Source organism: Clarias gariepinus, chromosome 9 (genome assembly GCF_024256425.1).
Source record: "Clarias gariepinus isolate MV-2021 ecotype Netherlands chromosome 9, CGAR_prim_01v2, whole genome shotgun sequence".
Classification (NCBI taxonomy): domain Eukaryota; kingdom Metazoa; phylum Chordata; class Actinopteri; order Siluriformes; family Clariidae; genus Clarias; species Clarias gariepinus.
In genome coordinates this window covers 30,849,554-30,865,934 of record NC_071108.1, presented here as the reverse complement: position 1 = coordinate 30,865,934, position 16,381 = coordinate 30,849,554, and the positions used below count along the sequence as shown (strand labels likewise).

Below are 16,381 nucleotides of genomic sequence, written 5' to 3'. Positions count from 1 at the left end.
AAAAATAATTCTGAACTTAACAACAGCTGTCGAGGAGGTAAACTTCGATAAATATTAGAATCTATTCTGGTGCACTGCTCATCCATCTGCTGGAGCACTTAATGTCTGTTTTCTGGTTACGCTTCGCATTACACTGTGGATTCCTTCTCGAATTCAGTGTCTGATATTGTAATTAATTTATCCTGTGTTTCTAATTCCCTCTGTTTGGTAGATATGAGTAAAATGTTGCCTTCTGAACAAAACCAACTGTGGTGATGCTTCATTTGAGCCTTGGAGCTTTGGCTGTGTCTTTTGTCCAGTGTAGTCATGGTCTGGATAAGAACGTTCACAATTCAGACCTACAGTATTCTCACATACAGTACCCACTGCATGAGCAGAGTTTTTTTCATGAACGAGCTACATCCTAGGATTTACAGACATCCTGCATACTGATACCAGCTGTACTAGTACTGTGAAATCTTGCAAGGTAGGATGCCTGCTAATGTACTGTGAGGCAAAAAGAAGAGTTGCGCATCTTTTTAGTCAAATCAATAAAAGATAGACTGAATCGTGTGAGAATCAGATTATGGCCAGAACATGTGGGCTGAAAATAGATAGGTAGAAGGAGGCTCTACTGGAAAAAAAAGGGTTTGTTCTGCTCGGCGGAGAGAAAACAAAACACACAAAAAATTAATTCATGTAAAAATAAGGTGAATGGCAACTAGCATGTGTGATATCTATGTTATAGTGCCTTCTTCACTGTTACAGCTCCGTCATTGGGTAGGGTTGCAGCTCAAGAGTCAGTTTACAGTACGTCCACAAAAAATACACAGCATGTTTGGTTTGCTTTCTGTCTTTTGGTTTTGATTCAGAGTTGAACTTCTTCTTGATTCAGAGCCGAGTTTGCTTTGAAGTAGCGTAAACTTATCTCACTTCCCCGAGGGGGGGAACAACACACTTGGTCTAAACCTAAACAACATATTCAGTATAAAAGTACATTAACGATTACTTTAAGCTAATTAGAGAAGATGAGATTAAAAATCCTTATCTCATCACACTGACCTGCTTACATAAACAGTTAATACAGTAAATGCAAATTTAAAAAGCTTACATAAGTTTTACTGAACAACTTCTGTAAGTGATATTCCCATTTTTGGCGCTCCTTTAAAACAAAGGTGTGTAGTTACTGTATGTACAGTACTGAACAAGTGTTGTAAAACCTCAAACATGTCACTCAATGGTAGATTAAGGACAACTTCATGATTATCTAATTCATTTTCCAAACAGCAGCATATTTAAGACCTAACTCATCCATACAGGAAAGAAAAGTATTTTGAATATGATTGGGCAAATCCCCCTAAACAGCTTGAAGCCGGGTGACATTTTGTCCTCATTTCTGCGACAGTTCTGCCAGATATGATCCATCATCTCCAGTTAACGCAAGTGTTAATTACTTAGGCTGCTTGAGCCTGGCTCCCGATGCTCTGCACGGAAGCAATTCTCCAACAAATGCTTGACGGTTTCCAGGCTTCATATAAATAGAAATTTAATTTCTGTATGTTTATCCTGACATCCTCGGTAGCAAAGGCATATTCCTGACTGAATTGATTATTGCCTCTGTGAACTTCGAAATACCCTACACTCGAAGTGCACAGGAAGACGAGAAGTCTCCTTTTTCATGAGATTAACGCCGAAACAAATTTCGTTCATGTTTTTTTTTTATGTGTCTTACATTCTTACTATTTTCATTTTTTCTTTTTCTCTGTCTCACCACATTATCTCATTTTGCACACCCCCACACTAATCTTAAGGGCATGTCAAAACATACTTTAATGAACAGATGTGTCTGTCACAGACGCTAATAAATGATGTTTTAAGACCAACTGTTGTGCATTGTATTGAAACACTCTAAGCACAGCCCCCATTACAGGAAGACCAGCCAAAGGTATAAGAATGACCTGCTTTATTTAGTCTTAACGTGACAAACTGAACTAAAAAAAACAACAACTACTAAATAATAGAGATTGCAGCAAAGAGACCAGGAAAATCTAACAGGAGAACATTCTGGATCCTGTATTTAAAAGAGTAGTATAAAATAAATTTAGCTAAAAAACAGGGGAAGATGGCAAAAGCGATTTTTTGCGGTCCAGAAGTGAACTCAGAGGACTGAACCAAGCACTGTAGTAGAACTCAACAACATAGCAGAGATTATGTTTCTCATGCAGATCAGGAACACCATTTATAAAATTTTGTTAGCTAAAGGCAAGAAACAGAATTTTTTTTTTCAGAAAATAACCATCAACCGAAGAGATGTTTACCCCTAATTGTACTAAAAGAATGACAAACATCACTTTGCAAGAAAGCAATTTACAGTAATGTACCTGGAGCTTCAGAAATTTCACCTGTGTAATGATTTAGTTAGCAGCGGGACTCTAAGCATTAAAACACCTTTTTAAAGCCAATAGCCCTATTCACACTATTCACACATTATCTGGTCACCCCACCAAAGGGATAAGCAAAGGCTGCGGTTTCACTCGAATTTACTGACTCATCTCCGGATATGATGTCATCCATCTAAAAATCGACAAGTGTCATCCTTCTCTATCTAATAATTCTTTATGCTTTCGCTCTTCTGATGGTCTTCAGCTTTCCCTTTCTGCACGTTGTATTGTTGTATGGTGTATGGTGTACAGTGATATGACTGAGCACCCAAAATACTTTCAAAGCACTCCAACGCAGCCTCCATTCTTTGCGGGAGATGGATAAAAAGACGCACAGGAAACAAAAACCTTGAAAAAAAAAACCAGATATACGACTCCAGCAAACCCTGGCCAAATCGCATGCTGATTTGCACAGGACTAATATTATCGCAAGACCTCAGTGTTCGGCCAAATATGGTAGGTCATTTGTGTGGGGGGATTTTTACTTTACAAATTGGCTGATTCGCACGAGATTAAGATCACAGACAACCTCCGCGATTCTTACAAATGACTCCTCAGATATCCCCAGATAATGTCTTCAAACACAGTGCTGTAAATCTTGTCTTGATTTGTTAGACATTTTGAAACTTACAGAAATTGGATGTTGTTTTCCAGCAACAGTAAGGCGTTGTTTGTAAAAAAAAATAATTAAAATTTTATCCATGTTGAAATAAAAGCCAGGCTATACTACAGCAAAAACAATAGATTTAAACATACAGTATTGCTGGTGAGTTCAGCAAGAAACAGCTGCTATATATTTCTCTATCTAAAACTATTATTGTTATCCAGTGGTTGGCTACAATGACCTATGACATATAGGTCCATGCCACCAACTTAAAAGAAATATATGTTGCTGAGGACCCCAATCTCCTGCTGAACAAAACAATTAACAATCAGCCCACAATGCATGACTTTGAAATGCATGAAAAAACTAAAGTACCCAGACAAAACCCACCAAGCACACACAGACCAGAGGCAAGATTCAAAATCTCCCTCCCCCTGCCCAAACAAAGAGGTACAACATGACAGTGCTTACTAAACATAATTTCAGTAGGAGCAGGGTCATAACCCTGTGCAAACCCCAAAACATTCAAGCAACAGCACTGCCGAATGTACGAATTATACATTATACAAGGACTCAAGCCACTCAACTAGCCATCAAAGGGGGGGTTGACAAAATGGCTGTCATTCCTACACATTTAATGCAATAATATTGTTAAACACCATGAATTTCCCCTGAAAGTCCACAAATTTATTGTGACGGTGAAGAGAAGCAAAAAATAAAAAACTTGCATCTCTGTCCAAATGGTCTTTTATCATTATTATAACATATACAGTATACATACTGTACAGCTTGCAATTACCCACTTACACTCATCGGTTTGTTAAAACTCCATTTTACGGATCATCTTTCATATTCTACTACTGTATTTACGTCTTTTAGTAAATATAATAAAATGAACATTCCACTGTAGTACCCCTGACATTTCATAGCTAAAGGACATGTTCTACAGAAACAAAAAAACATGAGAACGTACAGAAAACAGAAGCCCTGGGCAACTGCAGGGGGAAAAAAATAAAAACAGCCAGGAACGCAAGTGAAGAGGTAAGGGAAAAGAGTAGGGGCAAAATGAAGAAGGCAAAAAAGAGCACATGGAAGAGGTCAGAGCTACATGGAAAGAGAAATGGAAAGCAGGAATCTGTGATGGAGGTCAAAGCTCAAATGTTACTAGTACATGAAGCTTTACCGCTGACTGTCTTCAGGGATATATCAGAAATACTGTATGCTGGGAGAAAATTTGCATCGCAGTCTATACAATTAATAAGAAATGTACTTGAAGGATGCAATAAAAATGTGCACAATAATGCTGCATTAGAGATAAGGTTACTCTGAACATGCATTATGCTAAAAAACTAAAGCACTGCTGTATCAGTCTCTTTAGGGAGAAATGAAGCTGGAGCTAATGCTGCTTTTGAGAAAAGTTAATTAAAATTCCAAACCTCTGATTAAAGAAAAAACGTGGACTTTGTACTTTGAGAACTCAACCCTGAGCTCATATCAAAAACCGCTGCTCAAAGCGTTAGCAGGTTATTTTTTCACTTTGTATTTAAACACAACACAAATTCAACTGCACTCTCAACAGGTAGTAGAACTAGATCGATTATTCAAACTGAAAATGTGAAAGAACTGCATTTCATTATAAAATAAGCCTTGGACACCACTGAATCTTACTGAATAAAGTTGTTTTTCCTTAAATTGTGGCCCAGCAGTGAAAGACCCTTCAGAAATCCTGCATGGGTGGACGTGTGGGTTTTCCCTGGGAAAGACACGCAGGGTCTTCCGGAAAGGAACCCCACCTTCGGATGGCAGATAGTACGCCGCACCAGTGCCAAAGTAGCGTGGGTGAGTGGGCAGCAGTGCACAGAGACGACTAGCAGCCGTGGGCACTGCCAGGCTTAGTGATGAAGATGCCGCCCGTGTCGTAATCACAGGCAGTGAGGGAAGAAAAAAGGAAATGCAGAGATTCAGTAAAACAGAAAAAAAGGGAGGGGGGCTCACATTCAAATCCTCTCTCTCTCAACGCCCCCACGCAGGTTTAAGCAGAGCGTATAAAATCATTCACAGAGAGAGAGAGAGAGAGAGAGAGAGTCATAGGAGAGAAGAGAAAACAAATCTTCAATAAGAAAAGATACAGAGGTAGCAGTTAATACCATCGCAGCAAGCTTGCTCAGGAGATCACATCCTGGCAGCTCCAATCACTGTAATAACTCATCTCTTAAGAACCCTAAAAAGCAAATAAAATAACAGTAGTCCTGACAGAGGTCTTCAAAGTCGAGTAAGCCAAAGAAGACTTTCGACAGCCTGCGGGGACTGGCACCAAATAAAGTTAACATGATTTCAGTCGAAGGCACCCAGTAAATGACCCAGTAAAACCAGTGAGGATGAGAGATTAGAGAAAAACTTGAAACGCTTCTAAACTTCTGAGACTTTAAAATGTCATGTTTGAATGAAGCTTTCAAACTGAAATGAAGTTGTGCCAGCAGTAACACTTCCACATCGTACCGACTCCAAGTCTGTTCGCAACGTTCAGGACACTGACTTTGGCGCCAGTTATGGCTCATAGTCCTCAAACTTGAAAGGCCTGTGATGAAGCTGAACCAGCCTCTCTCTGCGCTATATGGTGAGGTGGGATGTATTAACATGTTAATGGATGCAAATGTTTGTGCTGGCCATCTGATCCAGTTCTATTTCTGTGTTCTGAGCTGCATTCTCCAGAAAAGCTGTAAGCTCATAAGCATATTTTAAACATTATATTTCATCTGAAATATAGCCAAAGGTTCTAGAGGCTTTGACATGTAGCCTACTGGAAGAATCTGTGTGACTCTGTGGTATATTTTTGAGTATTTATATGTTCAGTAAATGTTTTATGTTCTGCTTTTCTCATTCTATATGTTGATTTTTCTATCTATCTATCCATCTATCTATCTATCTATCTATATACGCATTTACATTCATTGTAAAATCATGTATTTTCCTTTTTACACAAATAACTAAATAAACTGAAGCATGTAACAATTCATTGTCTAATTTTTATTGAATTACACATTATGGTTGCTTTCTATAGACGAGGACAATAATATTCACTGATATTCTGTGATGCAGATTATGCCACATACTGTAAGCCTTGGCCACCCATGACCCTGACCCCTGGTTTTCTGCCTTTGATCACTTTTGCAAGGTTCTGCCCCATGCAGACCAGAAACATCTCACAACACCTACAGTTTTGACGTGCTCTGATCCAGTAATCTAGGCATTACAATTTGATCCTTGGTTCATTGGGTCCTACACATTCCCAACCACTATTGTATCGAGAAAAATGTTGTTACTGTGAAAAGGGCCAAATTGTAATGGCTAGACAACTGGGTCAGAGGAACTCCAAAACAGCAACTCTTGTGGCTGCAGTGTTCAGGACATACCAAAAGTAATCCAAGAAATGAAAACTGGCTCAAATTGAGAAAAAGGTTAATGACGGCCCCAATAAAAAGGTGTCTGTACACACAGTGCATTACTGTTTGAATGCCAAAGAGGGGACCTACTCAATATTAGACAGGTGGCCCTAATGTTATAGCTGATCAGTGTGTGTGTGCATATATATCCTTGTTACCCAGTAAAGATTCAGCGCCATTAGTGTTATGACACAGCACACCCAAACACCAGACCAAACACAAAGACTTGCTTGATGCTTAATATACAATAGGAGTGTTAATATACAAAAAGGCTGTTCTTGGGAAAACCCATGTTTCTTTAAAACTCCTGGGGCATCTCTTGATTCTTTTGACTGTATTACCATACACAGACATAGCAAACAAGATCTTCTCGTATTGAAAGATACAGTGTATTGTTAAACTATAATATATAATATATATATATATATATATATATATATAATAATTACAAAAACAGTGCTGATTCTACAGTATTTGCATAAAACAGAGCATCGCTAGTCCTCCATATATACTCTAACAAATGACAATATATGTTGTACTGCATGACATCATGAACCTCACAAGTGCGGTGACTTGACAATTCTACAGAAAAAAAAGGTGAAAATGGGAGAAATTATGTCAGAAAGTGTTTTTTAAAAAAACACAAGATCTTCCTGTGACAAGAAATAAATAAAAATGTACTGAATGTTAAAATCTTGATTACCAAATCAACGCTGACTGTATGAAACAAAAGAATATGCCCCACTGAGTTGCCTATTTCATGTGTTGTTTCATCCCATAACATGGCAGTGACGCATTACACAAAGAGCTTGTTTATTAAGATTGTTTATCTTAATAAATAATTGGTTATTGTATTATATTTAATAGCCTTTTGGCTGAATATGTGGTAATTCAATAATTTGCAAACGAGTGCTAAGAAAATATACCGTCTCTATCACAGTATTTGCTTTAAATAATTGCGAGCATGATCTCAGTTATAAGGCGGGAAAAAAAAGTGTATATTGTGTTTCCTATTTCTTGACTTCATTTCATTACACTCTTTGCTGAAGATAAGTCACTTGACCCAAAGATAAAACGCACTGGGAATGCCATAATCTCCTTCCTGTCCATTTCATAGGTTCTTTTTGATGTTTTGTTTTATTTACAGCTCCTACAATAAACAGCGTAGTACTGCACTAGTAATGCTTATATACAGTAGTAACGAAAAGCAACAGAGAAAGAGAGAGAGAGAGAGAACAACATAAATTCTTTAATTCCACTGGTTATGTCAGATCAGAGTGTCTGATTCACTGTGAAAAACAGCCAACTGACAAAAGTCACTTTTATTATCGCCGTGCGTCAAAGATATTTGAGGATTTGAAACATGGCACAAGTGGAACACCACAAGTGTTGGTACACAGTATGCTGCCAATTATCTGTTCCCCAAACTGAGAACATGTGGTATCATTGCTAGAGACAAACCAAGAGATTTTAACAAGGATTTAATACATTACCATGTCTGCTAAGAATTACACACACTTCATTTAACGTTGTTTTGTTAGCTTTTTTTTTCTTGGCATATGATCAAACCTGGAATAGTTTTTGTTTTGTTTTATTTTTTTTTTCTAGAAAAGGCGTTTCAGAAGTTGGAAATAAAAGAAAAGATGTGTGATAGTGTGATGGAGAGAAGAATAAATTTTGGCGAATGACTACGTTTTACATGTTGGCGTGTGATAAATACGTTACGACACTTGGATTAAAATGCGCCTCTCTTTGAGAAATTAGCTTTTGAGGTATATCGATGGAATGAGTATTGCTCCTTGAGGAAAATATAAAACTATCCATGTGTTTTACAATTGTTATTAAATGCAATACAAATTTTCCTCTGTCATTTCTGTTGTTTCGTTTTTTCTTTTATGGCTGGAACGTCTTGTTGATCTATTTCTGTAAACTTGGACCTTTTTAGTGATGTTAAAGTCAATAAACCTGGACATTACTCTGTTACGTCTTCTCTTTGCTTAATACGATATCATTACGAACATTTCCTGGTGTATTCTACAATAAGCTTTTTGCTCTCTATGGGACCCATTTTACCTCCTGGCAAATTTCACAAGCACTAATTACTAATTTTCTTTTTGAACATTCATTATAAAGCTGGTCAGGCCAAGTTCTTGGCCAGCTGTTGTTTTCCAGCTTCCTTATTTCTTCACAAAATTAACTACTAAATGTTTGAGATTTTGTAGTTGCCTTGCTGCTCTGTTATTTAGTTAAAACAACTAGTCCAGCAGTATCTAGTTTTGCTAGTCTTTGGCAGTTTTTTGGTAATCCAACATGGAGATTATCAGATGTTTAATAACAGTAGGAATACCTTTGGGTCATGTAAATAATGCAAACTTAGCCATTTGGTCAGAATGTTGTTTTGCACAAGTCTGTTGTTTTAGCACAATTGTAGGAATCAGACTTTGGTTAAAACTATTGTCTGACGAGAACGTTTTTTTTAAACATGACAGCATTCTTTGCTAGTAACACTGCAGGGTTGAGAGCTGATTGACGTTTTAAGGGCAGGACTTGGCTGTGTGAAAAATTCTTCACACAGGAATCAACTATCCCAGACAAGGTAAAACCAAAACCTCCACTAGTGTACCTGAGATGAGTACACAAGTTTAAAACTGCTGCAGCAGAAAAGGGGCACAGAGACTGAGAACAAAGCTGCTACTGTAGCTGTGTGTAAAACCTTTAAAATGAACACAATCCTAAGCACAATAAAATATTTACTTGTAGACAAGCAATAAATGGCACAGGCCTTCGGTCTCAAGCAGAACTCTACTCCAAAACCCATGGTAACTCTTCCACTTTAACATTATTTTTGGATACACATTCAATGAATTCCTAAATTCGACTCTGTTGCTATTCTTGCTGTTCTTCAGAAGGTTCCAGACGTTATTCAGGTAATGAAAAGTCACTCAGACTGATTCTTAGAAAGTCCAAATTTGAGTCAATTGTCAGAGATGTTTAAGAATTCAAATGAAGAGTAAAGTTGTATAAAGAAGCATCCAAACAACAAAATGTGACCCAAAAATTCCTGCGCCAACCCCTTAACTAGCACAGTTCAAACTGAAAAGAAAAAATTAAAATAAGAGTAGTGAATGTGTTGAGATAATAATAAGCAAATAGATCTAAACACCAATCAGTTGATTAAAAAATTTCTGAGCTCACAGAGCTTGTAATTAATGTAATTGTATTCTGTAACCATCATAAAACATCAACAGAAGCAATATACAATAATGGGGCGTAATATAAAATGTAAAGAGAAACTCATTACCTTGATGGCACTATTATCATTTCTAAATGCGCTGCGATAACATATGAGTGCTTGGAGTAAAAAAAAGAAAAAAAAAGTGAAAACCAAGTTCACATCATGTGGAGGGTTTAGTCATTACTTCAAGGGCTGAGATAGAAATCTGTTGTTTAGCATGCCCCTTTGCTTTTGTTTTGGGTAATGAAAGCCCATTGAGAGGCGGACATGCTGGACCACTGCCCATTCCGCTCTGTTTCAATTACCCAGCATGCTTTCAGCGGGGTAATGAGGTGGGTGTCACCACGGGGGCAAAGTGACAGCAAGTGCCTGCCGCACTGCCGCTTGGCCTCTCGTTTCCGCAGTGATCAGCTGCCAATTGAAAAGGTCGAGAGGGCAGCCGAGTGAAAGAGATGAGGAACAACAGAGACAAAAAAAAAAAAAAAAAACACGAAACGAGAGGGAAGACCTACCGCAGACCAGCGACAGGCTCATGCTGAGTCGCATTTTCACAGCAGACCTACAGCTACCGTATGTTTTCATAAGAGTCAGAGAAAGAGGGAAAAAAACAGTAGGGGAGAATTGCGTTTCAAAGCCCAGTAAATAAAGTTGGTATTGATTTAATCGCACGTGTAATTCGTTTTGCTGTCTGACACCAAGTCCAGCAATAAAAGAGAATCATGTAGGACAGCATAACAGATAATACGACCATACATCAATTGAGGTTAGGGAGACATTGGGGCGATAGATCACCTTCAAGCCAGACTGCTTAGCTACGGAATTTATAAACTAGCTCCTAAAACTGAAGTGGCTTTCAATTTTGGTTTTCAATTTATAAATACTGTACGGTACTTTGCTGCTGTTCTCCTCTAGCCTTGATCCTATTTTATATTTAGTTTACTGCAGCGATTCTACCATGACACCGGCACGTTGCCGTGACTCAAGTGATCCAACACGGCAAGTGTTAGTGTTAGTGATTTATCTAGTTATATGGTGTCTGTCAGTGCATCATGGCGGTTTAGTATTTTCACCTTCTTTCAATATACACAAACATGAAAGAGAAACTAGACACCTACAGTTTTATGATAAAATAGATGCATAATTATAATTTCAATCAGAAAGCACAACTTAAAGAGGAAAATTCAAAGAATAGTTTGATTTTCCGAAATATGGAATGTTGGTCATTCTAAGGGTGGACTTTCCCAGACACAAATTGACTATGACTACAAATTTTCAATTAGAGCTTTCATGACTTTTGTAGTTCAATTTAGAGCAAAGGTTAAACAGAGACGGGATCTGATCGACCCCGGCCTTCTGAAAAATGTCTTTGTGCTGCATAACCTTTTCAATCTATGGGTGTCTGTGTGCCCTGTATAGGATGACAAGTTTGAAGATTTTTGGTTAAATAAAATCCGCACTGAAAATGTCCAGAATAAAGATTTCACATTTTATATTGCTATGGTAAAAAAATATATAGGAAATTCTATATCTTAGCTTAAAATTAATTTACAATGTCACCCAATTAATTCAAATTCGAATATAGAACATTAAAAGTTTAACTCTTTATAAAAACTGCAGTTTAAATAATAAACATGGATTTAGCACAGATGCATCACCTTGACCTTGACTGCCTGTCAACTGAAAGATTTACATTGAGCCTCTTCTTTTGCATGTTCTAAGCTTAATAATACCAACAACAAATTAAAAAAGCTATATAAAGCATTAAAAAGTTGTGACCTGCTCCCAAATCCTGACTTTAAACCTCTCTCACTGCCCATGTATACAATAGTGTCAGATATACAGCATTCAAGAGCGTTAACAACTATTTCTAACACAAAAAGGGAGCAAGCATAAAGAAAAGACATAAGGTATCCCACATATGGGTTAGGATCTTAAATTATTTAAATTCAAATGCTTGGATATAACTTGTAATTAACTTTACATTCCAGGTCTTGTCAAATACTCAACAGGATCATAAATTCTAGTGAAAGATATTTCTCGTTTCTACTGGCACATGAAGTCACACAACTACATTTAACTAGATGTAAGCTTGGAGCAAAAAAAAAAGCAAGTGCCCATCTTTTCACATCCAGTGGCCTTTTCCATTAAGTGTACTGTCACTGTCACTCTGATATAAAAGGGTCATCTTATATTATTATATTTGTTTAAATGACTTTATGGCCATTAACCTGTAGCCTGAATTATTATTTCTAAACATGATATAAACTTTTCATTTAAGTGTTAAATATTGTAGAGGGTCTTCATATAACCTCAGAAAATAAAATCTATGAGAATTGACAAGCAGGATAAAGTACTCTTAATTTTAGATATAGCTTGAATTCAAATGAAGTAAAATAAAATTCACAGCACTCAAAAAGACACTGTGACGCTTAATAAAATTTTGTGCTCGCTCTTGTACATTTCTCTGTAGGTATGCGTGCCTCTGTCTCCTATATAGTAGTGTACTTGTGCCACCTTCTGGTCAAAACATGCTTAAAAAATTGCTTAAGACAAAGTCTACATAAAGAAATATGATAAAGATACTTTATCATAAAGAGGATAAAGTGGTCAAATGATGAGAATAAAGTGGTCAAATGATCAGGTTATGCAAATTGTATTATATTTCTAAATGATTGTAATCGGAAAAAGAAGTCATAAAATGCTGATTATAATAAATACATAAATAACACTAAAGGTTTATTCTGTAATGGAACTGAATATTTAAAAAAAAAAAATGCTGAGTTTTTTAACGTTGAAAAATATTCTTACTTTCCTGCGTTACCAATTACCATAACATTATCATTACAAAGAGATCGATGCGGCGGCGCATTAGCACTTGAGCTTATCCTGCTCGCTCAAATCCTCCTTTGCTTCACGTTCAGTCAAACATATCAGTTTCCAAATCTTTATCTTTTATAAACACTAATATTATTATCAACACCGTGATGTTGTATTGTCGAGCGATAACGGACCAAGCCGCGACTCTGACATAACGTGTCATAGCTGCAATGTGTAGCAGCATTGCATTCTCGCTCGTCACAGTTCCAACATTTGCACCTCCGCCAATTCCAGTTGCATTTAATCATAAATACAACGTTGAGCAATAAAAACACCAAAACCAGTATTTTGAGTGACTTTGTATTGAGCGACAAAATGTACTGAGTATTTAGAGTTTAAGTTTGTTGGAATTGTTCATTTTAAACAGCGTTCTAACTTTGCCAGGTGTTTCAAACCCCTCTGTTCGAAACATTTCATGTAAGGTATATTTCAACTCCTCGATAATCTCATTAAATATTTCAACATAAAACATATTTTTGTGTTTTTTCAATCCACTTACCTCGTCCGCCGTGGCCAGCCAAACCTGTGGAGGTCTCCATTCTTGAGTGATCTTCTTTCTGAACTTCTTAGGGATGATCAAGCAGGAATGAACGTCCAAATCTGGATAACTTAACTCTAACCCTCCACTAAAAAACATATACACACATACACATATGAAATAAAGACTTGAACACTGAACTGTCCATGTTTCTGATTATTAAAAGCTGACACCATATGCATAAAACTCCCTGTCTTAAAAGCTTATTTTATCAAAGTATGTACAGTATGTATGCCAAAGGACATTCTGGCTGTGTGCAATTTGAAAGTTAGGCTGTTCAGTCAAGCTGAGCAGTGTGGTGAGTGGGCTTTTTGAGTGGGACATGCTAACTGCTTAGCATCCATGACTCAGAAAATCTGAGGGAATCCCACACATTCAAAGCCCACAAGCCTACTTTATTTATTTATTTTTATTAATTTATTTATTTTACCCCACCTCATTCTTGTGAACAGCTTACCGTCATCTTAATATCGAGAACGTCAAAATACTCACTCTGAATGTTGAAATATGTCGTTTTATTTTTTCACTCGTACCTGCAAAAACGCCGTTGGTCATCGTTCGTCAGGAGTTCGCCGATTGACGGCTCCGACGGTTGCTGCTGGCACGTGCGCTGGAGACACGCGACCACCACGAGCAAAAGCGCGCGAAAAAGCGAAAACATCTCGAAGTTTCTGACGGAGGGAGAGAAGAAAACACACATAATTAGCTATTAAATAATGCGTTTCTGACTATATTTAAGCACGAAGTCAATTCTCAATTCATTTAGGTTTTAAAATAACCTAAATATGCCACTAAAACCAGTATTTATCGCTTTACCCCCTCAGTTTTACCTGGAAACTGTCTTAACTGCAGCAGTCAGGCTAAATAACATTTGATCACAGTGGCCTTATATATATACATATATCAAATAACAAAGTTAATTTGGGAAACTAAGCCTGCCCAGTTGGACACACTAGTATGTTCTAGCGTCATTAAACAAGTCAAGCCCAAAGTTATTATGTTGACACGGATTTGCAGTTGTAACGTCCGTGTACTTTAATTTTGTATTTAAATATATCTATCATATTACATTCATTTGTTTACCTGGCACGCTTACCCATGTGTTGTGTTTGCAGGGATCACTGGCATCGAACCGTAAATTCTATTACACTAAGTACAATGTTCTTTCTCCAAGCAAACTATTGCATACTATGCTGTATTATAATACCTGCAATGAACCCAACCTTGAACCAGCTCATGCCTTATCTTTTAAATAGAAAACAAAATGAGTCTTGAACAAAGGCAAAGACGAAACAATTGCATATTTTAGTCTGTGCATTCAGGACACTGATGGCTCAGTGGTAGGTGTTTGGCCTGCCTTGCGTAATTGGATGTGGTGCAGGTCCACATAAAATGGAAGTTTGCATCTGGTTGCCTTCTGGTTTCAAAGGCATGCAGTTTAGGCTAATTGGTGTTCCCAAATTGCCCATAGTGTGTGTGCCCTGCAGTGGCTTGGCACCCCATCCAGGGTGTATCTCGTCTAGCCTAAATCTCCCCTGCGACCTTGTATACAGGATAAAGCAGTAATGTGTATATTGTGCAAGAAAAGTGTGTATATTAATACATTCATTCACTGATGTGTCATCTGGTCATGGTGGATCCTTAGACTTTTTCAGGAACACCATGAAAACTAGCCCGTTTGACACCAAATCCCACTGATAAAGTTACAGGGATTATAATTTTCTCCCCCTTCTAATGTTTGATGTGAAGACTTACGGAAACTGTTAACATGCATCTGCATGATTTTATGCATGGTACTGCTATCCATATTATTAAAGGATAAATAATGGACAATTTTTTACTGATTGCAAATACTTTCAATACTCAGGCACATTAGTAAGATAAGCATGCTTTTAAGTTATGCAAAAAGCAAACACCTCTGTCCTGGCAGACTAACTTAACTGTTAATAAAGTGCTTATTGAACGCTGTATATTTTTTTAATTCAAAAATGCATTTTTAAAAACAGCAGTTTATATCAGTCTTAGATCATGCACAGTACAATATGTAATGCAACAGTATTGAGCTGCTTTCACTTATTCAGTCATCTTCTATACTGCTCATCCTGTACAGGGTCGTGGGGGACTTGAGCCTATCGCAGGAGACTTTGGGGCATGAGGCGGGGTACACCCTCATTTACACAATACGGGAAAAGCCCATTAGCCTAATCTGCATGTCTTTGGGCTGTAGGAGAAAACCCACCAGGTACAGGAAGAACGGGCAAACACCGTGAACACAGACCAGAGGTGGGAATCGAACCCAGGCCCTGGAGGTGCCAAGCGACAGTGCTAATCATTAAGCCACCGAACCCCTTAATTTCTTCATATTAAATGAAATGATGTGGATTAAAGAAAAGAGAATAAATGCATTATTACAATTGGCTGTAAACTGCCCAGACGTTTAGTATATTTAAATAATCTGTTGTTCAGGTACAGTGACTGGACTGAAAACGAGTGGCTTACAAAAAGGTCCTTTAGAAAGCAAAAAGACCTATTTCTTGAGACTATGTTAAAAATACAAAATAAAAAAAAAATACAAGTGCTAATTAATTTCCACAGAAGATGAAGCATCTGTATGGTGTGAAGACAGAGGTACAGTGAGTCACATAATTGCCATTTAGTATTTATTATATAAACACTATTTAGAGCAGAACACATGCTACAATGTCAGATGTCCATTTCCTGATGGTACAAACTACACCCATTCTCCACCACATTGCCCCCCACCCCCACTCATCCCCCCACCCCAATCCAAGAAAACATTGATGTTTTGTATTCAACCCTTTAACATCTGTGACTCCTTTACAGAGCAACTAGTTGTGATTGTGCAGCAAAAACACATCTCTTGGGGTGCTCCCTTTGGTTTGTGCTTCTTTGCAGCGGTGGCATGTTAGCACCGAGAACATAGGAAACATTTCAGGAGTTTGCATTTTTTTTTTTTGCACGTTCTAGTTTTAATAAAATCAATAGTCCTACTCAGAGCTTGCTTTAGTGTCTAAAACTGCATCCAAGTGCAGTATATAATATACAGTCGCCTAAAATACTGCATAGTGCTTAGCTTTAAGCTAGTATATATCCATACTGATTATATTAAAATCTAAAGCAGTGTTAGATTCCGAAACTTTTTTTTAAAAAAAAAAGGTCTATTACATGCACATAATAGGATTCTAGCCTTACTGTTTATATACACCGATCAGCCATAACATTATGACCACCGGCCTAATATTG

At 37.4% G+C, this 16,381-nt stretch overlaps 1 protein-coding gene across 1 annotated transcript in view; it reads right to left on the bottom strand.

Moving 5' to 3' along the window:
- The window catches only part of LOC128530713 (phosphatidylethanolamine-binding protein 4), a 100,454-nt gene extending 86,442 nt beyond the window's left edge, over positions 1 to 14,012 (bottom strand). Inside the window, exons 1-3 of the mRNA XM_053504783.1 lie at positions 13,948 to 14,012; positions 13,651 to 13,788; positions 13,079 to 13,205 (exon numbers count right to left, since the gene is read on the bottom strand). Coding sequence (XP_053360758.1) covers positions 13,079 to 13,205; positions 13,651 to 13,788; positions 13,948 to 13,988 — 306 coding nt within the window. The 5' untranslated portion in view covers positions 13,989 to 14,012. The remainder of the gene's footprint in view (positions 1 to 13,078; positions 13,206 to 13,650; positions 13,789 to 13,947) is intronic.
- Between the last annotated feature and the right edge of the window lie 2,369 nt (positions 14,013 to 16,381).